Genomic DNA, 27,617 nt, shown 5'->3' on the forward strand with positions numbered 1-27,617 from the left:
CCTAAAATTATAGACGAACCATCACGGATGCAAGTCCGTGATTTATAAGGAGTCTTTGATGCATTTGCCGGTGACCAGCATTTTCACCGGAAGCTGATAACTCAAGCAATATTCCTTGAATAATTTCTTCGAGACTGTGCTGACTTTGACCTCTAGTCAGACGGCAACGTCTCAAGACTCGGAAAATTGATCGTTCGCTTGTTATTTTGCCATGTCGTATGGCCATAACTCCAATAATTTCACGTATAGAATAACCTCTCTGACGATACACAACAATAAGCTGTGATGATGACATACCCTGAAGATCGGCGTCATGAATATCGTATGCGGGCATGATCTGGAATAACCATATAGAAAATTAGAGATCTATTATTCAAATAAAAAATCCAAAGGTCTAACAAGTGGCTTCCCAAAGGGGGACATTGGTACTGTACCGTGTTCGACCTTTGAACTCTAAATGTGACATTGACTCTGTGCAGACTGTTGCATTAATGAATACAGAAAAATCGCACATCCATTTCTCACCCAGTAATTTCCATTTTTGTGTCTGAAAATAAATATGTAAAAACAGCTACATGAATTTTCTTCAAAAAAGATGCATTTACATTAAAAATAAACAATAAAAGGAAACTTACTACTTGCTATAGTATGCACGTACACTCCTTGGTCTGTAGGATAAAGACAATGTTCACCGATTGAAGAGCATCTATATTTATATAACTGGCATCTTTCGCGAATTTATATTCATAATTTCATGATGTTATCTGATTTCGAGAAAAATTATTTGTTTTCGCGAAATCTTTCATTATTTCATGAAAATTTTATCTGTATGTGTTGGCAGTTTAGAGCACTAACATGCATAAATTCGTGTTAACATAATATATTTATTTCCGTGAAAATTAATCTTCGTTTCGCGAAAAGAATTTCTTTTTCGCGAAATCCTCCATTGTTTTCATGTTATTTTAAGTTGTTAAGTGGTGGCACAAATATGTTCCATAATTTAGGTATTTTCGTGGATTTTTCTTATAGATTGGTTACCTCCCCTTATCTATCGTTACTCTCTAATATATTATAGTCAACGGTTATATTCAACGGGGAACCAGTTAACTCTTCTTAAAGCGTGCGTTTATTATAACCGTCAAATATTTTGGTCACAAGGATTGGCGGGAATATATTGAAAACATTATATTCTGTCGAAAACAATTTAGTCTGTTTATTTTTAAAACATGCCTAGTTTTCTTCAAAGTTGTCGATCGGAATTCGGAACTGATGACCTGTATAAAATACTAGGGTTGAAGAAAACAGCTACGGAAAATGAAGGTAACGACTACACTTGTGCAATGCCTGGTATCAATCACAGGGATCTTTAAGAAAAAAAACTACATACTATAATCTATATAAGGAAGCGAGACAATTCACCCGCAAGACAATTCACCCCCAGGAGACAATTCACCCCTAGACAATTCACCCCTGCTCCCTGGACAATACACCCCCAGATATTTTTTGTTTCCTTTTGCTGTTTCTTTAGGATTAAGTTATTACGAATATCTGTTTTCTAAGGTTCTGTTACACAATATAGATACATCAGGCATACATGCCAAACGTCCCTATCTTGGCGGGACAGTCCTGCTTTTGGGATGTTTGTCCCGGTGTCCGATGTATCACTATTTGTCCCGACATTCGAACTAAACGATATACGCTCTTTAGATTCACAATAGGAGGTTTTTGTGTGACGTCACAAGAGGGGTTTTCCGTTACTAAAAATAGATTGGCCGTCAACTTCTTGATCGCGGCCAATTACATTGTATCAGAGTAAAGGTCGTCGGAAGACTTAATACTTACAATTTCACAAAACAAAACTATAAATACCCGTATTCTTTTTTAAAATAAGAATTTAATTAATGATATTTCAAAAATAATAAAACATATAATGATTTGAATATTATTATAAGTGGTGTGGATGCGATAGTGTTATTTTTCATCCGGGATTGAAAATTAGTGTAAGGGGTGCATTGAATCAGTTATAAAACAGAGCCCTAAAATAGCTCACTACATTTCAATCTTGAAATGTAGTTTTAATTTTCTTTTACATTGAATGAATTTTCGTTTCGTGAACATTGAATGAAAATATTAATAAATTTAAGCATTCAAATTGAAAAAACACCTGCATATTTTGCAAATTAAACTGTCTTTACATGTACACGTATATTGAAAACTCGTCTGTAGTGATAATGAGCAATACAAATCTAGCATTTTATGATACCATTAATCTACGCATTTAATTTATTTAACGCAAGTATTTTATATCCCTATAATGACCAAACGCGATTGCTTGTTTTCATGATGATGTTTCGAACACTGCAGTAACGCACGATCTTAACACATTATAGTAGAATTTACATGTGCAGGTATCCGTTAAATACGTTAATTGTGTAGCAGTTAATGTGTACAATATTTTAAATGTATAGTTATTAAACACTTTATTATTATGTTTAAACTGGCTTATATATATATACTTAATAGTTCCTAGCTGTTAATCCATTTCGGACAAATGTCTATTTTTAAATATGTTCAAATAGCAAAGCAACTGTTAAGTTTTTGACTTAATATGTCGAGAGATGACATGGAGGTATCATAAATTGTGTTTAATGACCAGACACATGTGGTTTATGCAGAGACCCGATACAGAGTCATACAAGTATAGGTCCCTGGGTTTATGACACACTGTTTTCTTAGTAATAGTCTGGACAGTATCAGATCATATCGAGATAATTGGTCTGTGATAAAGAAAGGTGCAATTAAACACTGGGTTAAAATGCTGAAACAAAGAGTGTCAAAATTGGTGTGAACAATTAAATTAAAAACATTAACATTTATCAAGAGGATTTAGTTAATCTGTAACAAGGTAAGTTTTTACAGACAAATAGGTTCAAATCAGTTTCTATATGTTGATTACATAAATTCAATCAATTTGTTGTTTGTTTCGTCCTTATTTGTGTTCGTTCATTGGATTCAATTTAATCTGAAAGAATTTCAATTTCTGAGTATTTTTTGTTCATCAAAAGGGTCGCGAATATGTTTGTAACCTTATCACGATGCGCTTCATCAATGCAAACAATAGCAGAAAGGCCGCAGTTTTGACGGCCAAAATTTGAGCATGCGCAAACGTGACGTCATTATCGGAATCCCCAAAACCTCCTATAAAATTCCCTATTCAAGCTCTGTCTGGCTTTAATTACCATCCCTTATCCCTTTATTGCCCCCTATTAACAAACCATATCTACTAGTCGAGTGATCCAGTGTTGTTTTTGACACATTATCAGCGATATATCGGCAAATTATTGATTTTATCGGGCATTCACACCAGGGTATTTTTTATGATAAGGGTTGTTAATTGCTAGGGATAGATGCATCGCAGTGCATTAAGCAGATTGCTTTTGTATTTCATGGCCCAAATCAAGTCCAAAGATACTATTATTACGCGGTATTCAATGTATTATATGTCAAACAAATCGAGCGCTGACCGATACAAGAGACATAAATTTACTTTCGTTTTTGGATGATTTTCAGAAAATAATTTGTACATATTGCATCAATCTAAATTAAGAGTTAAAGGAAGATTGGTTGAATAAAAACAGTGCTCGATGTGCGAACATCCCGTTGAATGTTGCCTTAGTCACAAATGGGTTCATCTTCATAATGCACATGTTTGTTTACTTCCGGAAAATGAAGAACGTCTGTGTTCATGCAATTCTACATTGTAAACACATTTATCATCAATATTTGCCAGAAATGATGATGTGGTTTTGTCATACATGCCATACATGCCGGAAATCTGTCAAATGTCCCGGAATTTACAAAATCCATATATACATGTACCTTATCTTAGGCTTAACTGCACCTCGAATCTGTGTATATCTGCAGCGTCTCCATGACAATGCCTACCTGAATAGGCAGACTACGTTACGTCTCAAAATAGATCAATTAACAGGGGTCCTGTTATCATATCGATTGTCTCACGTGAACTCGCGGTCAAACCGAAAAGGCGGCATTGTTCAATGTGGTTGTTAATTGACTTTAATCTACTACGTCATTATTTCCCGCTGCGTAAGGGCAAAGGGTAGTTGTTCACACATCTAAAGTCCAACATCTCTGAGTAAAAAATTAATGTGTGACTGTCCGGATTTTAAGTTGACAATCTACCTGTACTGTTTTGTTTGTATTTGTTTTATTGTGATTGGTTGTATGTATTGTGAATTGATTTGAGTTGACGATCTAACGGTACTGTATTGTTGTAATTTTTATTATATAAATGTTATAAATTAATAAAGGCGTATCAACCACTGCGCGTTACACACCGGTCTTAATAACAATAACGCAGTGACATCACCATCTATGTTTAGAACGCTTACACTGAAAACACGTGGCTTGTATCTAGTAACGGAAGTAGTAATGTTAAATTTGACTTTAATAGGTCAAGTGTATTTCGGATAGGCTTTCAAACTTTTGCAATTAACGATGCAAAACATTAAAAACCGTACCAAAATGCATATGTCTATAAATATCGCTACATTTTATACATGTCCCGGAAAATCGGCAAAAGTCCCGGACAATTTAACTCAATGTCCCGGAATTGGTCTGAAAAATTATGGCATGTATGGGTTTTGTAAGTAATTAGCTGATTACTGACTTCAGTAAAGGTGGCATGATTGATCATTTTAGGTGTCCTGCTTTTTGGTAAAATGTCCCGACATTTTTTATGGACTGTCCCGATTTAGACCCAAACATTTCTGGCATGTATGACATCAGGCCTTTTCCTGGCCATTTTGGGAGAAAAATGCAATTAATGTGAAAAGTCCACTGATTTGGGAAAAACTTTTTAATGTACCAGTATCTCTTTATAATAATTCAAAATAATATAAATTATAGTTATATACTTTGTTAGTTGTTTATGAAATAAATTTGAGATATATTTATCATGATTATGAGACAGTTCTTTTTAATAAAAATAATTTTTTTTTTTTTTTAAACTTCCGAGGGGATTTTTTTTACAAAATGGGGGAAAAATATATTCTCTTTTTTTTAGGGGAATGGGGCCGAATATCGGCCCCGAGATTGCCATAAAAAACACTGCATTCACCAATATATGTAGAAATGTATCTAAGAAAATGAGCTTTCTTTGATTTATAGCGTGACATAAATATGTTATGACTCTGGTTGACTTTCGTTACAGGGTTGGCTTCAGCGTACAGGTCTGTCAATACTATATAAACTGTACGCTGAAGTTTCTTTAGCTACATTCTATATAACAGTAGACAAGGGATACAACTGTCAAATTTCCTGCACAACACCATGGTCTAAACAAAAGCAAAAAAATATCTTCTAAAAGCATTAATTACACAAAATAAACGGTATACCAACAGCAGAGACATTTATCTTTCAGAAAATAATAAACTTGGCAATAAACTACGATCATTCATTAAATTAAAACGATACCTGGCTAGATTGAACTTTACCGGTACACAGTTGTTTACCACCATCGACAAAGCGGGGGTTAGGAGGCGGTAACCCCCAATACTAAAGAAATATATAGGATAAAAGGATTATAAGGTGTTGCATTAGTTGTTATGTGTAAAGGGTTAGGGTACGCTGTTTGATGTTAAGTGTTGCGTACCGGTAAAGTTCAATCGTCCCCGATACCTTTCATGCAAAAAAGCTCAAAAATCCTAACTGTGACACAAGTGTGCACCACTGAAAACTGATAATTCTAGTTGTAATTTCCATATTCCTTTATATATACTAACCCCTTTTGAACGTACATATTCATTTGCTAGTTTCTTTTTAAAGTTTAATATAACATAATTACAATTAATTGTGATATTTTGCTCGAAATTCATATAAAAACACTTCAATGTCACATTAACAATAGTCTTCTTTCATTTTAGATATTACACTTCATGTATTTCAAACATGCGATTTGATTGGTTAATTCTCCACTGCAGGAAACAGCTAACCAATCAAGTTACATGTTACATTACTTAACAACTTGCATGTACACATGCTTGAAGATTGTAGAAAATGTAAACAATTTAAGCATGGCTTTTTTTCTTTCTTTGAGACTGGCCGTGGACGGACATTTTGATATTTTGGCATGGACAATTAACAATTCACGGACACGTACAATTCAATCCAATACGGCCCTGATTTTTAGCTCATGAGCTATTGTGATAACTCGGCGTCCGGCGTGCGTCCGTCTGTCTGTAAACAATTTGTAAACATCTTCTTCTACTAAACCATTGAGCCAATTTCAACTAAATTTCATGTGGAGCATCCCTAGGTCATGGGACAAAAGAATTGTTAAAAAAAATTTGATCACATAACCAAGATGGCCGCCATGACCATATATGGTAAAAACCTTAAAAAATCTTCTTGTCAGAAACGGCTCATCAGATTTTCAAAAAATTTCACAGGGATGATCTTTGAAGGCTCCCCTGAAAAAGTTGTTCAAAGAAATTTGATTCGTCAAAAAACATGGCCGCAGGAGCTCGTTGAACTTTGCATGTTTATTCGTTTTTGCCTATTTTGTGAAAACTTTCAAAAATCTTCCACATTTTTTGTCCGATCCTTTCCAAATTTGCAAAGTGTCTTTATATCAATGAGGACACAAACCCTACAAAAAATGAGCATTATTGGTCCATGAAGTACAGAATTACCTCCCCTTGAATTGAGAAAATGGTGTTTATGCAATAAAGTCCAAATTTTTCATCCAATTCTTTCCAAACTTGTAAGGATTTAGCATGGTTCATACAAGGGAAACAACTACGGTTTATGCATGTTCTTTTTATTACAGATTTGCCTCCCTTTAATTCATTCAAAATCTCATTTTACAGCAGAGATTCCAAATCTGACCTGTAAATGAGCCCCATATTTACTGCCAGTGCTAGGTTACCTTTTCCTATTTGATCATTCTTAAGTATTGGTCTTGTAATGCTGCTACTGCTTCTGCTACTGCTACTACTACTACTACTACTACTACTACTACTACTACTACTACTACTACTACTACTACTACTTCTACTACTACTACTACTACTACTTCTACTACTACTACTACTACTACTACTACTACTACTTCTACTACTAGTACTACTACTACTACCACCACCACCACCACCACCACCACCATGTCTACTATTACTACTTCTACTACTACTGCAACTACTACTACTACTTTTACCACTACTACTACTACTACTACTACTACTACTACTACTACTACTACTACTACTACTACTACCACCACTACTACTACTACTACTACTACTACTACTACTACTACTACTACTACTTCTACTACTACTACTACTACTACTTCTACTACTACTACTTCTACTACAACTACTATTACTACTACTACTACTACTTCTACTACTACTACTACTACTACTACTACTACTACTACACCACCACCACCACCATTCACAGTAACAAAAAACGTATTCACACAATGGCTGCTACTACAACTTATAGCCCATATAGGGGGGCATGCATGTTTTACAAACAGCCCTTGTTTCTATGGGATTTTAACCACAACTGTTCATGTTTATCTCCGACACATATTTTAAGGTCACCTGTCATGAAGTGACACGGTGAGCTTATGTGATCGTGTGATGTCCAGCGTCCGTTGTGCGTGCCTGCGTGTGTCCGTGCGTCCGTCCGTCAACAATTTGTTTGTGTAGACAGTAGAGGTCACAGTTTGCATCCAATCTTGATGAAATTTGGTCAAAATGTTTATCTTGATGAAATCCGGTTTGGGATTGTATTTGGGTCATCTGGGGTCAAAAACAAGGTCACTAGGTCAAATAATAGAACAACCTTCTGTAGACAATAGAGGTCACAGTTTTCATCCAATCTTTATAAAATTTGGTCAGAATGTTTATCTTGATGAAATCTGGGTTGGGATTTTATTTGGGTCATCTGGGGTCAAAAACTAGGTCACTAGGTCAAATAATAGAAAAACCTTGTGTAGACATTAGAGATCACAGTTTTCATCCAACCTTTATGAAATTTGGTCAGAATTCTTGATGAAATCTGGGTGGGATTGTATTTGGGTCATCTGGGGTAAAAATCTAGGTCAAATAAATAGAAAAACCTTGTGTTGACAATAGAGGTCACAGTTTTCATCCAATATTTATGAACTGTGGTCAGAATGTTTATCTTGATGAAATCTGGATTGGGATTGTATTTGGGTCATCTAGAGTCAGGAACTAGGTCACTAGGTCAGATCATAGAAAAACATTGTGTAGACAATAGAGGTCAACGTTTTCATCTGATCTTAAGGAGTCAGGTGAGCGATTCAGGGCCATCATGGCCCTCTTGTTTACAAAAAAAACGGACATTTTGTGCTCAAAACTGTCAAAAACGGACATTTTAAAATTAAGTTTCGCTTCACCGTTTTTCATTTTGGTTTCGCAATTTTTGTTTACTAATCGTTTAAATGACGTCATTGTTTCAATGGATTACAAACGTGAATTGATTACAATTTTGAATCCGGTGCATATTAGTTTATGCGCGGCCGATCAACTTCACCATTATCCAAACAAAATAGCGTCGCACGACCCGCGGTACTATGCGAAAAACATAAAAAAAAACACACCAAATAATCCAGATTTATTGAAATTCAAGATAACCATAAAAAAGCCGAAGATTCTACAGAAGGGTAAGTGTTTTTAAAATGCACAATTAAAACGGACATGGATTATATTATGAGGAAAGTAATCTGATTTTTTTATGCAAATGAAGCATTGCCATTGGTAACCTAGAGCGAGACTTGTTATTTTATTTTGCAATTATTGTAAATATTGGTTCAAATGAAGTATAACTGTGATCCATTCACATGAACATGTTTAACAGTTTCAGTATTATAATGTTCTGGGAACGATATATTTTAATTAAGATACCAACTATTTCTGAAATCAAAAGTAGTTCTTTCACTCGTTGTACTATATTTCGGATATGTAAAAATTTGGACATCTAAATATAGTGAAATTTATGTGTTGATTTGTTGTTGATAGTTTGTAAAAATATGTTTTGTGTTATTTCAGACAACAAGAATGAATGGTTGCAATTATCCTGTGCCTTTCAGACAAGAAATAGATGTGAAAAATGTTCGTTTAATTGGACCTGGAAATCAACCACCACAGATAACAGAAAACCTTTTAACAATAGGTGTTGTTTTATAATTTGTGAAATTTGATAATAAGCAGAAGTTGATTTATAACATGTCCAAATGACCAAATGTAACTGTTTAACAATTTGAATTAAGATGCTTTATTTTCTGATTTTTGATTCATTTTTCCTTTCAGACAATATACATTTGTGTGATTCTAGGTTTTAATAAATAATTCTGATACATTTATGCAGGATACTATAACATTATTGTTAACATTATTATATTATGTTGGTTATCTGGTTTATCAAGTGAAAACAAGTTATTTATATAAAAATAAAGCTTATTAAGAGACATAAATTTACTTTCGTTTTTGGATGATTTTCAGAAAATAATTTGTACATATTGCATCAATCTAAATTAAGAAATAAAGGAAGATTGGTTGAATAAAAACAGTGCTCGATGTGCGCACATCCCGTTGAATGTTGCCTTAGTCACAAATGGGTTCATCTTCATAATGCACATGTTTGTTTACTTCCGGAAAATGAAGAACGTCTGTGTTCATGCAATTCTACATTGTTAACACATTTATCATCAATATTTGCCAGAAATTATGAGGTTTTGTCATACATGCCATACGTCCCGGATTGTCCGGGACAGTCCCGGAAATGAAGAACTTGTCCCGCTGTCCCGGAAATCTGTCAAATGTCCCGGAATTTACAAAATCCATATATACATGTACCTTATCTTAGGCTTAACTGCACCTCGAATCTGTGTATATCTGCAGCGTCTCCATGAAAATGCCTACCCGAATAGGCAGACTACGCTACGTCTCAAAATAGATCAATTAACAGGGGTCCTGTTATCATATCGATTGTCTCACGTGAACTCGCGGTCAAACCAAAAAGGCGGCATTGTTCAATGTGGTTGTTAATTGTCTAACGGTACTGTATTGTTGTAATTTTTATTATATAAATGTTATAAATTAATAAAGGCGTATCAACCACTACGCGTTACACACTGGTCTTAATAACAATAACGCAGTGACATCACCATCTATGTTTAGAACGCTTACACTGAAAACACGTGGCTTGTATCTAGTAACGGAAGTAGTAATGTTTAATTTGACGTTAATAGATCAAGTGTATTTCGGATAGGCTTTCGAACTTTTGCAATTAACGATGCAAAACATTAAAAACCGTACCAAAATGCATATTTCTATAAATATCGCTACATTTTATACATGTCCCGGAAAATCGGCAAAAGTCCCGGACAATTTAACTCAATGTCCCGGAATTGGTCTGAAAAATTATGGCATGTATGGGTTTTGTAAGTAATTAGCTGATTACTGACTTCAGTAAAGGTGGCATGATTGATCGTTTTAGGTGTCCTGCTTTTTGGTAAAATGTTCCGACATTTTTTATGGACTGTCCCGATTTGGACCCAAACATTTCTTGCATGTATGACATCAGGCCTTTTCCTGGCCATTTTGGGAGAAAAATGCAACTAATGTGAAAAGTCCACTGATTTGGGAAAAACTATTTAATATACCGGTAACTCTTTATAATAATTCAAAATAATATAAATTATAGTGATATACTTTGTTAGTTGTTTATGAAATAAATTTGAGATATATTTATCATGATTATGAGACAGTTCTTTTTAATAAAAACAATTTTTTATTTTTTTTTTAAACTTCCGAGGGGATTTTTTTTACAAAATGGGGGAAAAATATATTCTCTTTTTTTTAGGGGAATGGGGCCGAATATCGGCCCGAGATTGCCATAAAAAACACTGCATTCACCAATATATGTAGAAATGTATCTAAGAAAATGAGCTTTCTTTGATTTATAGCGTAACATAAATATGTTATGACTCTGGTTGACTTTCGTTACAGGGTTGGCTTCAGCGTACAGGTCTGTCAATACTATATAAACTGTACGCTGAAGTTTCTTTAGCTACATTCTATATAACAGTAGACAAGGGATGCAACTGTCAAATTTCCTGCACAACACCATGGTCTAAACAAAAGCAAAAAAATATCTTCTAAAAGCATTAATTACACAAAATAAACGGTATACAAACAGCAGAGACATTTATCTTTCAGAAGATAATAAACTTGGCAATAAACTACGATCATTCATTAAATTAAAACGATACCTGGCTAGATTGAACTTTACCGGTACACAGTTGTTTACCACCATCAACAAAGCGGGGGTTTGGAGGCGGTAACCCCCAATACTAAAGAAATATATAGGATAAAAGGATTATAAGGTGTTGCATTAGTTGTTATGTGTTAAGGGTTAGGGTACGCTGTTTGATGTTAAGTGTTGCGTACCGGTAAAGTTCAATCGTCCCCGATACCTTTCATGCAAAAAAGCTCAAAAATCCTAACTGCGACACAAGTGTGCACCACTGAAAACTGATGATTCTAGTTGTAATTTCCATATTCCTTTATATATACTAACCCCTTTTGAACGTACATATTCATTTGCTAGTTTCTTTTTAAAGTTTAATATAACATAATTACAATTAATTGTGATATTTTGCTCGAAATTCATATAAAAACACTTCAATGTCACATTAACAATAGTCTTCTTTCATTTTAGATATTACACTTCATGTATTTCAAACATGCGATTTGATTGGTTAATTCTCCACTGCAGGAAACAGCTAACCAATCAACCCGGGTGTACATTGTCCAGGGTAATCATGGAACTTAAGCTGGAAATCCATGGTATAACGAAATCCCTGGAATTTGAAACAGTTTCCAGGGTTTTCCAGGGTTTTGTTCTAGAAATGTCCATGAAACGTGGACTTTTTTTCCAAGCATTTTCCAGCCTTGGATGGAAAAGCATGGAAAAGGAATGGAAAACGCTGGATTTAGGCTGGATAACCATGGAAAATATTTCCAGATAGCATGGAAAGTGGAACATAGAATTTTTTAAGCATGGAAAAGACTCTAACATTTTCAGCTGACCCTGGAAAAAACTTGACTTTACAAGAGGAGAAAATAACTTATAAAAATGCAACACATTTTATTCAAAGTAAATCAGAGTTCAACAATTTACACAACATATGAATAAAACATAAAACAATGTGCATAGTTTGGGCAGAAATAGTAGTAGTTATAGTAGTAGTAGTAGTGGTAGAAGTAGTAATGCTGAGGCTGGCAGTAGAATATGTTGTAGGAGTAGAAGTAAAAGTGGTTGTTGTATAAGTTGTATAAGCAGTTAAACTACTGATAATTATACTATTGGTGCAAATTTAAGTGACAGTAGCAGTAGTAGCAGTTATTATTGTGTTGTTGTTTCAGCATTTACAGGAATAGTAGCAGTAACGGTAGCAATAGTAGTATAAATAATAATAACAATACTAGTAGCAGCAGTAGTAGTAGTAGTTAAGGAAGTAGCATTAGCAGCAGCAGCAGTAGTAGTAGTAGAAGTAGTAGTAGTAGTAGAAGTAGCAGCAGCAGCAGTAGTAGCAGTAGCAGCCTCAGCAGCATCAGTAGCAGTAGTAGTAGCAATAGTAGTTGAAGTACTAGTAGTAGTAGTAGTAGTAGTAGTAGTAGTGGTAGTAGTAGTAGTAACAGCAGCAGCAGCAGCAGCAGCAGTAGTAGTAGTAGTAGTCACTGCAGCAGGAGTTGTAGTAGTAGTAGCAGCAGCAGCAGCAGTAGCAGTAATAGTAGCAGCAGCAGCAGCAGCAGGAGTAGTAGCAGCAGCAGTAGCAGTAGTAGTAGTAGTAGTTGAAGCAGTAGTAGTAGTAGTAGTAGTAGCAGTAGTAGCAGCAGTAGCAGTAGTAGTAATAGTAGTAGTAGTAGAAGTAGTAGTAGTAGTAGTAGTAGTATAAGTAGAAGTAGCAGTAGTAGTAGTAGTAGTAGTAGTAGTAGTAGTAGTAGTAGTTGTTGTTGTTGTTGTTGTTGTTGTTGTTGTTGTTGTGGCTGTTGTAATAGTAGTAGTAGTTTTGCAGAAATAGTAGTAGTAGTAGTAGTAGTACTAGTAGTAGAAGTAATAGTAGTAACTTTCAAAGCAATGTCTACAAGTTTAAATTCTTTAACCCTGTTCAAGGTGTATACTCACTCAATATTTAACTACAGTCCAGGTTTGCAATTAACAAACTATCTGATAAACCTGTGTGTGAGTCAGATATGTCTGCTGCTAATCTATTGGTTATAAAATATCACAGCCTTTTCTGATTGGCTGAGTTCAAATACAGAAAGTTTACCTGTTAGATTGAAATTCTGGCGTATTGTAGAAAATTTGCAGGTTAAACTTGTTGTTAAAATGAAGTTAATGTTATGTTCACAAACTGTAGAGTTAATGAGTTTTTCCATTAACAAGAATTTCTTAAAATAATAATGTATGGATATCATTTGGAAAGTGACATGAAATGTTGTTAAAAAGTGATGCATACAAGTGTTTCAGAAGTCTGTCTAGGAATAGAACAACAACTGAAGGTTTGTGCTTTTCATTATTTCTAAATATTCCTTTAAATTTATTCTTCTTATGTCATCATTGTAGACCTTTTTTATGTGACATTCAAGGTAAAAGTATGGCAAATATAGAAGTTTAAAAGCAGCTGTCACACACATTTTCACTAAGTGCAGTTTGCAGCTTGATAAAGGAAGTCCTATGTGGAGATATTAATAAGCTGGAATGTAGTATCGGAAGTTTATAATGCATGCCTAGGGAACTGAGGCTAAGGGAGTTATGTGCTGTGCATGATGAGAACTCAATGCTCATTAATGCTGTTAATGTTTATAAATAAATTAATTAAACCAATAGCATTGTTTTTTAGGTTTCACTGTGCATTTTCATACCAATAGAATTACACATCATTCTAATTATAGCAATAATAAATTTGTACTAATCATACCTACAAATTTTGTTATGCTTTGCTTTGTGATGTATTAACTTCATTGTAAGTTATTATTTAAAGACAATTTTACTAAATATTTAAAACAATACTTGAATTATTTTCTATATACATTTTCATTATGTGCTTTAACTGTAGCTGACCAGTTGATGGAAGATACTGCAGAGTTTGGCAGGGAAATAACCCAAGACAGCAAAGCGGCTCTTTTGGCGCATTTACCAAGAGGACTAACATGGCCACAAATTCATGGTAAATATTGTTATGCCCCGGGCTCATATAAGTAATTTAGTGTTAACCACCTGAAAGTATTTTGTCTTTTTGGTATCCAATATTTTGGTCTAGTTTCAATTACAGGTTATTTTTATATGAATTAGCAAATAAGCATATCTTTCATATAGCAATATCTGAATATAAAATTCCTATATATGTTTGAGTTTCCAGATACATGCTAGTGTACCCCGTTTTGGGGCATTTAAGAAAACAACAATATAAATTTCAAAATAAAAGAGAGTCATATAAAAATATAAGTTAAATCACCAATTTATTCACTTGAAAGTCTCAGTTTTCCTGTGTGGTTGCCTGTTTGCAAGTAGATTAAAGCCCGCTTGCAAACTTTAAGAGAATAAATTTCAGTAAATGGAAAAGAAATAATTGCTAACTACTTAGGATTGTAAATGTTCGCTCAAATACAAAAAAGCCAGATGTACCGAATTGAGCAGTGATATGAAATATCTAAAATAGATTAAAATATGAATGAGCATTGAAGTATAGATATTCAATCATATGATTGCTGCACATTTACTTTTACAGATGAATGTAAAAAACTTATGACTTTCTTGTAATATTGTTTGCTTTGTTTTTCTTTCAGAGATCATGCAGGAGCCGTACAGTATAACAGCAGTACAAGTTCTATAAAAGATCCACGACCTACTGAAGCCCAGCTAATTAACAAAAAAGTTTTTAAAAACTGTAATTTTATCCCACCTGGGTACTTATAATTTACTAAGCTGCCTTCACAAGTTTTAGACTTGCAATTATATTTTAAACTGTCACTTGGAAAGTAATACATGTACATGCATTATGTTCTGAATTTCTTTGAACAATAAAATTATATAAAAGTATTTTAATGAAATTGAGCACCTAAATTGCATTAAATTGAAAGTAGCTGAGAAAAATAGTATCCTTGTGCTCATGGGCAGCTACATATATTGTGACAAACATGAAGTAGCTAAAATAACTTAAATTTTTCATTTTGTTTCTTGTATATTGTTTGTACAGGGTTCGTGAATTGTTACTGTATATTACTTGACTTGCTTGTATTTTGTTACTTTGAATACATGTTGTTAAGGTTGCATTATACTTTTTAACTTTTAAAGTAGCGCCTGCTCTGTTATGTAAGGGCCTGATTTATGATAATGGACCTAGAGGCTTTGTAAGCATGTATTAAACAACACTTGTTTGATCTGAATAATTTGTTAAATAAATGTTAACACAATTTGTAATCTGATGTTATATTTTGATGAATTGTGAACAAAATAAAACATCGAAGAAACTAAGGCATTATGTTGATTTTTTGTTTTGTTTTAATCTAACCTTAAATTATGATTTATTTAAGCTGCGAGTATTGTATTCATTTAATACATGAATATTGTTTTTAGACCAGAAATTTCTTTTTCTATTCAGTGACCATGGTAAACGCTGGACAATTTTCCATGTTATACCAGGCATCCATGGAATATTAAACAAAGAAAAACCCTGGAACATTTTCCAGGGTTTTCCAGCCAGCATGGAAAAAATACCGTCCGAATACTCCATGTAATCTGGAAAACCCTGGAAAAAAATCCATGGTTTTCCATGGTTTTCCAGATTACATGGAGTATTCGGACGGTATTTATTCCATGCTGGCTGGAAAACCCTGGAAATTGTTCCATGGTAATTATTCCAGGGAGCCTGGAAAACCATGGAAACTATTACAGGCTATTTCCACATACCATGGACAATTTTCCACCCTTTTTTTTAAATATTGACGCTGGAAAAGGCTGGAAACTTAGTCCGAATACTCCAGCCTCATATTTTCCATGGATTTCCATGGAAAACCCTGGACAAAGTACACCCGGAAAGTTACATGTTACATTACTTAACAACTTGCATGTACACATGCTTGAAGATTGTAGAAAATGTAAACAATTTAAGCAGGGCTTTTTTTCTTTCTTTGAGACTGGCCGTGGACGGACATTTTGGCATGGACAATTAACAATTCACGGACACGTACAATTCAATCCAATACGGCCCTGATTTAAAAAAAAAACAACGGACATTTTGTGTTCAAAACTGTCAAAAACGGACATTTTAAATTTAGTTTCGCTTCACCGTTTTTCATTTCGATTTCGCAATTTTTGTTTACTAATCGTTTAAATGACGTTGTTGTTTCAATGGATTACAAACGTGAATTGATTACAATTTTGAATCCGGTGCATATTAGTTTACACGCGGCCGATCAACTTCACCATTATCCAAACAAAAAAGCATCACACGACCCGCGGTACTATGCAAAAAGCATAAAAAAACACACCAAATAATCCAGATTTATTGAAATTCAAGATAACCATAAAAAAGCCGAAGATTCTACAGAAGGGTAAGTGTTTTTAAAATGCACAATTAAAACGGACATGGATTAAATTATGAGGAAAGTAATCTGATTTTTTTATGCAAATGAAGCATTGCCATTGGTAACCTAGAGCGAGACTTGTTATTTTATTTTGCAATTATTGTAAATATTGGTTCAAATGAAGTATAACTGTGATCCATTCACATGAACATGTTTAACAGTTTCAGTATTATAATGTTCTGGGAACGATATATTTTAATTAAGATACCAACTATTTCTGAAATCAAAAGTAGTTCTTTCACTCGTTGTACTATATTTCGGATATGTTAAAATTTGGACATCTAAATGTAGTGAAATTTATGTGTTGATTTGTTGTTGATAGTTTGTAAAAATATGTTTTGTGTTATTTCAGACAACAAGAATGAATGGTTGCAATTATCCTGTGCCTTTCAGACAAGAAATAGATGTGAAAAATGTTCATTTAATTGGACCTGGAAATCAACCACCACAAATAACAGAAAACCTTTTAACAATAGGTGTTGTTTTATAATTTGTGAAATTTGATAATAAACAGAAGTTGATTTATAACATGTCCAAATGACCAAATGTAACTGTTTAACAATTTGAATTAAGATGCTTTATTTTCTGATTTTTGATTCATTTTTCCTTTCAGACAATATACATTTGTGTGATTCTAGGTTTTAATAAATAATTCTGATACATTTATGCAGGATACTATAACATTATTGTTAACATTATTATATTATGTTGGTTATCTGGTTTATCAAGTGAAAACAAGTTATTTATATAAAAATATAGCTTATTAAGACTTATGAAGGTACTTGTTGTTATTTATTTATTAATTAAGTTTAGTAACATACTTCTAAAAGTAATAAAAAATACAGTAAATGCCATCATTCATTTATGTAGTAAGGTTCTTTAAATGCTTGTTCTTATAAATCAAGTTGGAATAACTGGCGGTTTTCACACCGCGATAAAGTTGCACAACTTTTTTGGGGCCAGTGAAACCCCTGCATATACTATTCATACAAGGAAGATATGATTTTATTACATTATTTAAGGACATTTTCATAATATTTAAGTGTTAAACATGCGTTTACTATACTTATGCATTGATTTATGAATTTCACAATTCGTTATTTCACAATTTTCAGTAGTTTGCGACTCATTTTTTCACAATTTTGAAAAGTTCGCGACTCGTTTTTCACAAAATGAGGGGGCCAAGGCCGCTTCACAAAATCAGGAAAAAAAGCCCTGATTTAAGATTTACGGTGTTTTTTTGCACATATGCAGGTACATGCCATCATAAAAGTTGTCTACTTTGATTCATAAATTATATTTGGATTATAAAACAAGGTAAAATTTGCTGAACTGCTCAGTATTATTAAATTATGGAACAAAATATATCAAAGTGGTTGTTCGAAAATTTTACAGTTTTTCATGAAACTTCTGTTTCAAAGAAAACTATTTAAGCATTGACTGCTATAAAGATATAGTTATATTCTGAAAGATAAATGTCTTGGCTATTGATAATAGCTGTTGGAAGCAATTATTTTGCTTTTGTTAAGATCATGGTGTTGTGCTGAAAATTTTACAGTTGTATCCCTTGTATATATATTTGTACAGTGCCCCAGATAATTATTTGGGAAATAGGGTTTTCACCCATTGATTTTGGAAAAATAGGGTGATTTCTTGAAATAGGGTGAATTAGTTACATAAATACATACATTAAAATCATTGCTGCTTTACTTCTGTTGAAGCTGCACACTTGTATTGATTCAATAAAATTGTAAACTATCATAATTAACTTTAATAAACTTATGTTTCATAATATCTTGAATCCTTGACACTGTCCATAATATAAACTTTAATTAAAAAAAACTGATGTTAACTGACATCTTTGTAACTGTCAAACATATCGACTGATGTTTTGGTGCAACAATTGCGGACGTCTATCTTCCTCTCTCAGACATTTTTATTTTGCATCGTAATAGAATCTGAAAGTGCAGACACTTTACAAATACATGCACAACGAGCAACAAATTAAGTCAGATTGAAAATGCATGTATGTCGCCAATAATTTGGTCAGACGCTATATTGAAATATGAAATCTAGTCCGCAGAGCATTTGAATAACTTTTACTGTTGTCCTTCTTCATCATCCAGGCGCTTGCTGAATGAAAACGTCGCCGTGTTACAATAATAATTCTAAAGAGAAAATACCGAAAATGAGCAAAGCATTTTCGATCGAAGCTATTGTATCATACGCATTAAATTTGACGAATTTGCGTAAAAGTAAAGTTGGTTGCTTTTTCAATACGCATTATATCATATTTCTTTACGTTTTTAAAAAGTTTAATAGGGTGAAAGACGCAGATACGCAGCTTATCTGGGGAACTGTTTGTAGTATGTAGATAATTTTTATTAAATGTCCCTGTGGTATCAATTAGTCCAACTTGTTGACGCTCTAATTCTCAAATATTAAGCTACTTTTTCGGCGTAGCTGATTAACATCACTTTTGACCTTAGGTGACCTTTAGGTTACATTCATAAAAATGCCCACAGCTACCCACGAATGAATACACTTCATTTAGTCAATTGGTTGATTTGAGAATACCATCAGAACATTGGAAACATGGCCGCGTCTTTCTACACTGTTTTACTGCGTGTTCATCATGAAACAATTTTCTCTCGTATGAAAAGGCATGATAGATAGAACAGTTTTACACTCAACTCTTCACATCAATACAATTTGTGCGTAGATTCTACACCTTCGTCAGTTCGCGGTTATTGTGTGTGAATGTCAGAGTTTATATACAGGTCATCGCTGGGTCTTTACGAATACCTTATGTTCTGACCGGAGTTCGCGGCCAGTAAAATAATCGTTATATTACAAAGATGCTATAGTGTGAACTATGTGAACTGCAATTTTCTTTAGACCAGAAAGATGTTAAATGAAGATATCCAGCGATATAATTATGGTATGTCAATAATAGATTCTTAATGTGTTTTCAACAATACAATGATAAATATTATGTTTAATTAATTTAACAAGAATTATTCCACCATATATATTGACTAATGTATTAAGCATGAGCGGGATGATTCTCGATACTGTTAATACTCAAATCAAATAGCAATGCCCGACAAACCACTAAAACAGGTTTGTTCGAAGAACGCGCCTATAAATATTTAAAATATGTACGGATACTTCGCATGTGGCCGGTTGGCTCATATGTTTTAATTTCACTTCCATTATTCTTTTGGTTTTCTGTTTTGTATCTATAGGTTTTTAACCAGCAATAAGTAATAATGTAAAATAAGCCGCAAAAACTCCGCATGTGATGCAGCTAAGAACTGCACAGAAAGACATTCGCTATCCTTGATCTCATTCATTGAACTCTTTACCTTTCATAAACTCCATCCACAATCAACGCCGTATATCTTTTTTAAAAGATATTTCTTGTTATTCATAATATAGCAACATCCGGGCACTTGCGTCAGTAAGAGTAACGTGCCCATTGACGACGGTAAAAACAAAAGCACTGCTGCCATTTTGTTTGCATTGAGAAATATAGCGTGATCGTTTAAATTTAAATGATCGTGATTGTTTCTATTTAAACGATTATATTAAGATTTAATTTTTCAACATGCCAACAAGTTGTTCTACTTTACTGAAACAAATAAGATTGAAAACAAGCAATACATAGATCAATTTCAAATATACAACATAAAAAAAGACTTAATGGTATTTGTCCGGGAAAACAAACACTTTGATACCTAAATAAACATTTAACTAAATTTAATGCAATATCTTTAATTTGATTGTTTGCATCAATCTTAGAATCGTGTAAAACTTTGTATTTCGGTGTTTAATTGCCCCTTTGTTCTGTCATAAACCACACTTGGTGGCAGATGACAGTGCCATTAAACACGATTGATGATTCCACATCTTCTCTTTCTGTTTGTATTAAGCAGTCATTTGGTTGAATAATTTACGCTGACTTACTCAACAGTTGCTAAAATTATATATGTAACATATTGTACAAATTAAATGTCATGTCCAATAGAGATTATCAGAAATTGAACACCGCAAAAATACTAACCCGATTAATTTATAAAAGAAAAATAAAGTATTTTATAATTATAAAATTTACGTAAAAAACAAGTAACGTATTTAGCGTGTATCGGTTTATTAAAACGTCGTCATTCCGTATGAAGATTTAATGTTACGGCAATAAACGAACGACATCATAAAAAACACAAAAAAAACAAGTAATTACTTTTGACAGCAATGGGGGTAAATAGTGTTTAATAAAAAATATTTACATAGATTAGTGTGTTTAAAATGTTAGATATTCGTCACTCATACTCAAAACAATGAACTGGTTTATACAACACATGTCAGGGACAAGAAGTGATATCTAACAGGGCTGAGTACTGAAGTTTTAGTATTTATTTCCTGTATACTTACAGCTCTCTTGCATGACATTTAATTCAATTTACAATCATTAGGACTGTGTATATCTTTCAGCTGTCACACATGCAGGGGGTGTGAAATGCCATTTGAGTAACTGCTAACTTTGAGGTTGAATTTTTTTTATTTATTGAAATATTAATTAGATCAATTTATTGGTTTCAATTTGATTTATTCACAAAAGTAAAAGCGATAGACAAGTAGTAATTAAAGTAAGTAACGTTTATTAAACCAATCATGGATCATAATGAATGGCATGTAAATCACAATGTCAACGGATAATGCACCAAAATAAAAGAAATACTAAAAATGAGATCAGTATAAAGTAAATAATGCTTGATTGTGATTTTTATAACACAACTAAGTAAGTCGTGTACCAGAATTCCCTACTTATTTTACAGTTTCAGGTTATTATTATAAATTGTCATAGTAGAAATATATAATGTACAAAGATGAATGAACCCTAAAAAGAACGACAATATTCATGTACCTGGTGTCTCAATGAGAAAGTTATAAATGTCGCCATACTCGAACATCGGCCATTTGGTCAGGTCATTTTTCCAACATCCAACGTGCAATTTGTACAGAAATTCATTTAGTCAAATTAGTTTTATTTTCTGGTCATATCGCGCTTTCGAAGTGCAATCTAACCCTTCATAATAGTCAAAATACATTTTAAACATCAATTATTATAATAGTCAAAAGACATTTAAAACATTAATTACAACACATTTATCTAACTATCAACTTCCAAATAGGAATGCAATTGGCAAAATGTCAGCAGAGGTAGCGTAATCAGCATAGTTAATCGACCGTATCTAGGGCATTGTTTTCACCGTCGCTAAGGTACTGCCCCTTTTGTGACATTTGCGCGATAACAAGAATATTAGTAATATTTGGAGCGTGCAACCGGGGAATGATTCAAACAATGGTGGAAAGTTTTCCTTCTTTTTCTATATTGTTGCGCAAGGATTTTGTGCGCAACATTCAAGCCCCGATATCAGGCACTTGATATCAACAGATTGCAATAATATTTACATACCTGTCTAGATAATTCATTTTTCGATAATGTTCCATAAAAATTATGTAATGACACTTTGAATTTTGCACCCCTTAACAATTTAAATCAAACCACTATTCAAATTTTCAATATCTCTCGATTCACTCGCTGTGTAGATATAAATCGATAACACAGCCTCGATGTAAAGCATGTGGAAGAATAAACGGCGTAAAATACCATTTGCGTTCGTCTGTTATGTGCAGAGCGTTATATAGTAAACCGATGTTATTATACTTTTCTGGATTACTTAAGCTTTGTTTTTGTTTTCTAAAGTGACAATTAAAAAGTTCTGAAATAAATAACATTTTTATTTTTATACGGTACATAAATTATACTGATACAGACCGTACAGTATACCGTCCTATGTAACTAAGAGTGTAAGTACATAAAACAAAACAAACAGATGTGCGAAAAAGACATGCATAAAAAGTTTCTGAAACTTATAAAAGAGTAAATACAACTGCGTCATATCTGTTTTGAACATATGCTTATTAAATCAACAAAGATGAGCATACTAGATCTACTTAGGTAAAAGTCGGTGCTAAAAGCTCATGTTAAATCAAATTACACATACACGTTACACCGTAATGCCTTCTTCTGATTGGTTCATATTTAAATAAGTTTCATGACATGGCGACAGGTCAGTGATTGTTTTTCCATTTAAGCAGAAGTTTAACTGAAGAATTTATGTCTTTCTAGCTTCAATTTCGAAAATATTTGAGATAAAAATGGACTTCTGAACTAAAACATTATGAGTTGGTAATGTTTTTTTGCAATTTAACGCAAATTGTTGAAAATTTAAACTTTCTGGTGTCCAACACAATACACATAATTGACTTTTCCTGGATAAGACGTTGCAAAGAATTTAGCCCATATAAAAAGTATCTCTTAATTCTTTGCGCGTCTTATAAATAAGACTAGGTATCAATAAATTGAATAATAACAATAATACGGTGGGTTCTTGTTGAGTCAAGGCTTCTTTTTATGCACCGGGATCGAATGATCGGGGGTATATTGTTTTTGGCCTGTCTGTCTGTCTTTCCGTCATTGTATGCAAAGCTCTAGATAAGGGCCGTACAACCGTAAATACGCCTTTTTCATAAAGATTTACGCTTTTATTTTTATAAACTGGACGTACAATTACGACATTAATATCCATTTTACGCATTTACGAAAAAAATCTGGCCGTACGGATACGTCTGCGTCAGCGCAGAGTGATTTGTTGTTCTCTAACCTAACGGCGCTTTTCGTTAATTTAAATTACCCAAAAGTTGTAGACTGGGTTCATATATTATTGTCTATTCTGTCGTGTGATTTCCTGTAACTTGTAAATCCGTCAAAAACAATATGTCTGCGCGCAATGGAATGCCGGCTTAACCGAAAGCGGCACAAAACAACACTTTGTTGTCATATAATGACTACATACGGTGTCTTCTAACCATCCTGATATTTAATCTGTAAACCCAGAAAAAGACATTGTCGCCCAGATATTAAATGATATGATTGCATCGGTGGCGTTAAACGTCAGAAAACACTATGGGAAACAGATGAGACAGTGAAATAAGTGTTCATTTACTTAGCTTACTAGTTGGCTTGTGTTTTCTTGTCAAGAAAAATGAAGAAATAGTATTAGTCATGAGTTTTAATGTGTAGTTGTATTAGCATCATAATTCAGAATGGAAAACCTAATACAGTAACTGTTTAAGAAGCTATAATAATTTATTATAATTGCTGCAAATGTTTCTGTAAAGTCAGTTATACACCCTTCAATATCCAAGAACACGGGTAGTACAGTACTACCTGTATTTTTGGATATGGTAGTACAGGTACTAATTTATTTTAAGCGTTACTCCTTTTCTTTCTGTCAGTGGCAGTACCGTTACTAATTTCACAAATCCTTATCTGGAGCTTTGGTATGTGTGTGTCGCAAAACTTGGTTAAAGTTTTGAAATAACCTTTGCAATATTGAAGATAGCAACTTGATATTTGGCATGCATGTGTATCTCATTGAGCTGCACATATTGAGTAGTGAAAGGTCAAGGTCATCCTTCAAGGTCAAAGGTCTTTTTTTCCCTAAAATTGCTGCCGTGCGGCTAATAGGGGGCATTGTGTTTCACAAACACCGCTCTTGTTTATTCTTTTTTCCAGCACCCTATCAAGATCGTGTACTTTTTTATGACGCAAGAATTTACACGGCCACTAAGACGACAATCATAAGGAAAAAACAGATAATAACCCAATAAATATGAAATAATATTTGAAAAATATGTCCGTTTTTCTGACCTCGTTCTCATAGAAATAGCCTAAACAATTTGTTACATCTGCAAATTTCCATAACCTGACAGACACTGCCATGTTTATCAATGTTTTGATCTAAAAATTGTTGTAAGGGTAGTTTCACTGGAGGCCTGTCTCAAATTGGTATTGTTCTCTCTGTTATGAATACTTTGCATCCCAATACGATTAAAAATCAATTATTTTCGTTTGAAAAAATCACACATATCCTATTCAATCCTTTGAAATTCCAGGCCTGCCCAAAGTCTAGCAAGCACTACGCCAAGTACCATAATTACACTTTACACACCAGAGCTTCTAAACAAGGCAATAGATAGTGTAAGGACTAGCAACAGAAAGTCAGAAAAGCAGCCTTGGTGTTAGGTGTCCCAATTCAGACTCGGGGAGATCGAATAAAAGGGCGTATTGATCCTACCAACATAAAAAACGAGATAACATTGCTTTCCTTTAAAGAGGAGAATCTCGTGTGGAATATGTATAGGTCATAGCACTGCTTGGCTATGGTATAGCAAACAATAGATTAAAGGAACTTGGCAAAGAATTAGCCTAGACATTAGAGAGAAAGTTTAGCTCAAACCAACTGGTTGACTGGGTTCTTGCAACGATAGAAAGATGGTGTAAGCTTGGTAAAACCGAGTGCGCTTGAAACCGATAGAGCGAAATGGGCATCAGCTGTTGTTGAAGATCAATACTTCGAAAATCTGAAAAAGGTTGTTGAAGAAAACAGTTTGTTTGAAAAGCCTCAATTCATTTATAATCTGGATGAAACCAGCATTCAGCCAGAGCATCGCCCTCCAAATATTATTGCCCCCCATACATGAAAAGCCAGAGTTTGTGACATCCCCCATCTTGACAACCACAACTGTGATTGGTTGCGCAAACGCGGCCAGATATCATCTGCCCCCGTATTTCATGAATCAGCGTTTTTTTTTTGTCAAAGGGGAAAGGTACCTGTACCCCTACAATTGGGAATTTTTTGAGTCGTGAAATATTCAAATTGGGAAAAAAACGAGTCGCGAAATCAATAACTTAATGAATTGGAAATCTTTAAAATGCATATTATCTATCATTAGGGGCTATTTTCTGCATCACTAAGCCTTTTAAGCTCTAGGTTTTAACAGAAAAACTACTAGTGATGATATTTTGACAATCATATCATGTCATTTGTGCTATTGCCACTTCAGTAGGAATGTGCCTGTCAATGACAAAAATATATTTTCTAGTGATAGGCGTTATCACCGGGGTTGCTTAAAAAATAATATTTATAATTTTGTTTAAGCCCTTAAAAGTCTCACAAGCCCTGCAATGTTTTATGTGAGTTATATTAAAAACTTAAAACACAAAACAAAACAAAAAACAATGGAACTTGAACTGGTTTGAAATCTTTCAACAATAGACAGTGAGAACAGCCACACATAACCAAAATGAGTTTTAGAGTGAAATGCTTTAACAACTATTTTCAAAGTCTTATATTTTGTTTTGATTTTTTTTCAAATCATCAAATAAGATATTAAGATCATCTGCCAAAAAATACTAATGTATATGTTGCAAATAATTATAGTATTTTACACACATGTCTCATTATTTTTAATTTTATGTTAAACTTTTATTTGTTTACATCCGTATCTGAATAGTTTCTGTCCGGATTTGACACTTAAACTATACATAGATCTTTAGTAATATGAGCATTTAACTCAATACGGTTACGTTTTGTTTTAATGTCAACAAAAATTAGTGTTTAGAAAGTTTATCGATGTATGGAAGACTGGTCTTTTTTATGGAATTCTTTCACGGGAAAAATCGATCACTCGTTGCGGTAATGTAATCCAGTCACATTTTACACAACAGTTAGAGTTGCGCTCCTTTGAAAAGTTTTGTGTTCTTTCTGCGCAACGATGTCCGGCGAAAATAAATGGCTGGAAATGAAAGGCTCGACGATTTCAACAGATATTTCCAGCGAAACTAAAAGGCACTGGCGTTTGGGAAAGGTACCTATGATCATTGGGAGCGGTAGATATGGAGATTGGGAAAGGTCCGGTGCTAAAATTGGGAAGCCTCCGGTAGGCTTTGGGAAAGGTATCGTTCCCCGGTACTAGTTAGAGAAGGAAAAAAAACGCTGCTGAATAGCTCAAATGTAATGGTCCATTGTCTTAGAGCATTCGTCTGGCAGGTTTTTAACCAGGTTTTCCGAAGGAAAAAACTGGTTATTAGATTGACGAATGCGGGCGGGCGGAACAAGCTTGTGTACGCTCTCTATTTCAAGTTTTTTTTATCCGATCTCCACCAAACTTGGACAGAAGTTGTATCTAGATGATGTCTAGGTCAAGTTTAAATATGGGTCATGCCGGATCAAAAACTAGGTCATGGGGTCACTAAGTGCGTTTTTTAGCTCACGTGTCACAAAGTGACATGGTGAGCTTATGTGACCATGTGATGTCCGGCGTCTGTATGTGCGTGTGTGCGTGAGTGTGTCCGTCAACAATTTGTTTGTGTAGACAGTAGAGGTCACAGTTTTCATCCAATCTTTATGAAATTTGGTCAGAATGTTTATATTGATGAAATCTGGGTTGGGATTGTATTTGGGTCATCTGGGGTCAAAAACTAGGTCACTAGGTCAAGAAATAGGTCAAATAATAGAAAAACCTTGTGTAGACAAAAGAGGTCGCAGTTTTCATCCAAACTTTATGAAATTTGGTCAGAAAGTTTTATTTTGATGAAATCTGGGTTGGGATTGTATTTGGGTCATCTGGGGTCAAAAACTAGGTCACTAGGTCAAAAACTAGGTCAAATAATAGAAAAAACTAGTGTAGACAGTAGAGGTCTTAGTTTTCATCCAATCTTTGTGAAATTTGGTCAGAATGTTTATCTTGATGAAATCTGGGTTGGGATTGTATTTGGGTCATCTGGGGTCAAAAACTAGGTCACTAGGTCAAAAACTAGGTCAAATAATAGAAAAACCTTGTGTAGACAATAGAGGTCGCAGTTTTCATCCAATCTTTATGAAATTTGGTCAGTATATTTATCTTGTTGAAATCTGGGTTGGGATTGTTTTTGGGTCATCTGAGGTATAAAACTATGTCACTAGGTCAAATAATAGAAAAACCATCAGCAAT

The 27,617-nt window shown here is 33.8% G+C and overlaps 1 protein-coding gene and 1 long non-coding RNA gene across 3 annotated transcripts in view; both read left to right on the top strand.

Annotated features, from left to right (window-relative positions):
- The first annotated feature begins 1,087 nt into the window (after positions 1-1,087).
- The window catches only part of LOC127874211 (dnaJ homolog subfamily C member 9-like), an 89,083-nt gene continuing 62,553 nt past the window's right edge, over positions 1,088-27,617 (top strand). Inside the window, exon 1 of one of the 2 annotated variants that reach the window (XM_052418442.1) lies at positions 1,088-1,320. In XM_052418442.1, the coding sequence (XP_052274402.1) occupies positions 1,227-1,320 (94 nt within the window). In that variant the 5' untranslated portion in view covers positions 1,088-1,226. The remainder of the gene's footprint in view (positions 1,321-27,617) is intronic. The other variant, XM_052418441.1, reaches the window with a different exon arrangement.
- LOC127874223 (uncharacterized) lies at positions 13,509-15,461 on the top strand. The gene is made up of 3 exons (XR_008046715.1): positions 13,509-13,625; positions 14,183-14,293; positions 14,913-15,461. It is a non-coding gene; the product is annotated as an uncharacterized LOC127874223 (long non-coding RNA).

Source organism: Dreissena polymorpha, chromosome 3 (assembly GCF_020536995.1).
Source record: "Dreissena polymorpha isolate Duluth1 chromosome 3, UMN_Dpol_1.0, whole genome shotgun sequence".
Taxonomy (NCBI): domain Eukaryota; kingdom Metazoa; phylum Mollusca; class Bivalvia; order Myida; family Dreissenidae; genus Dreissena; species Dreissena polymorpha.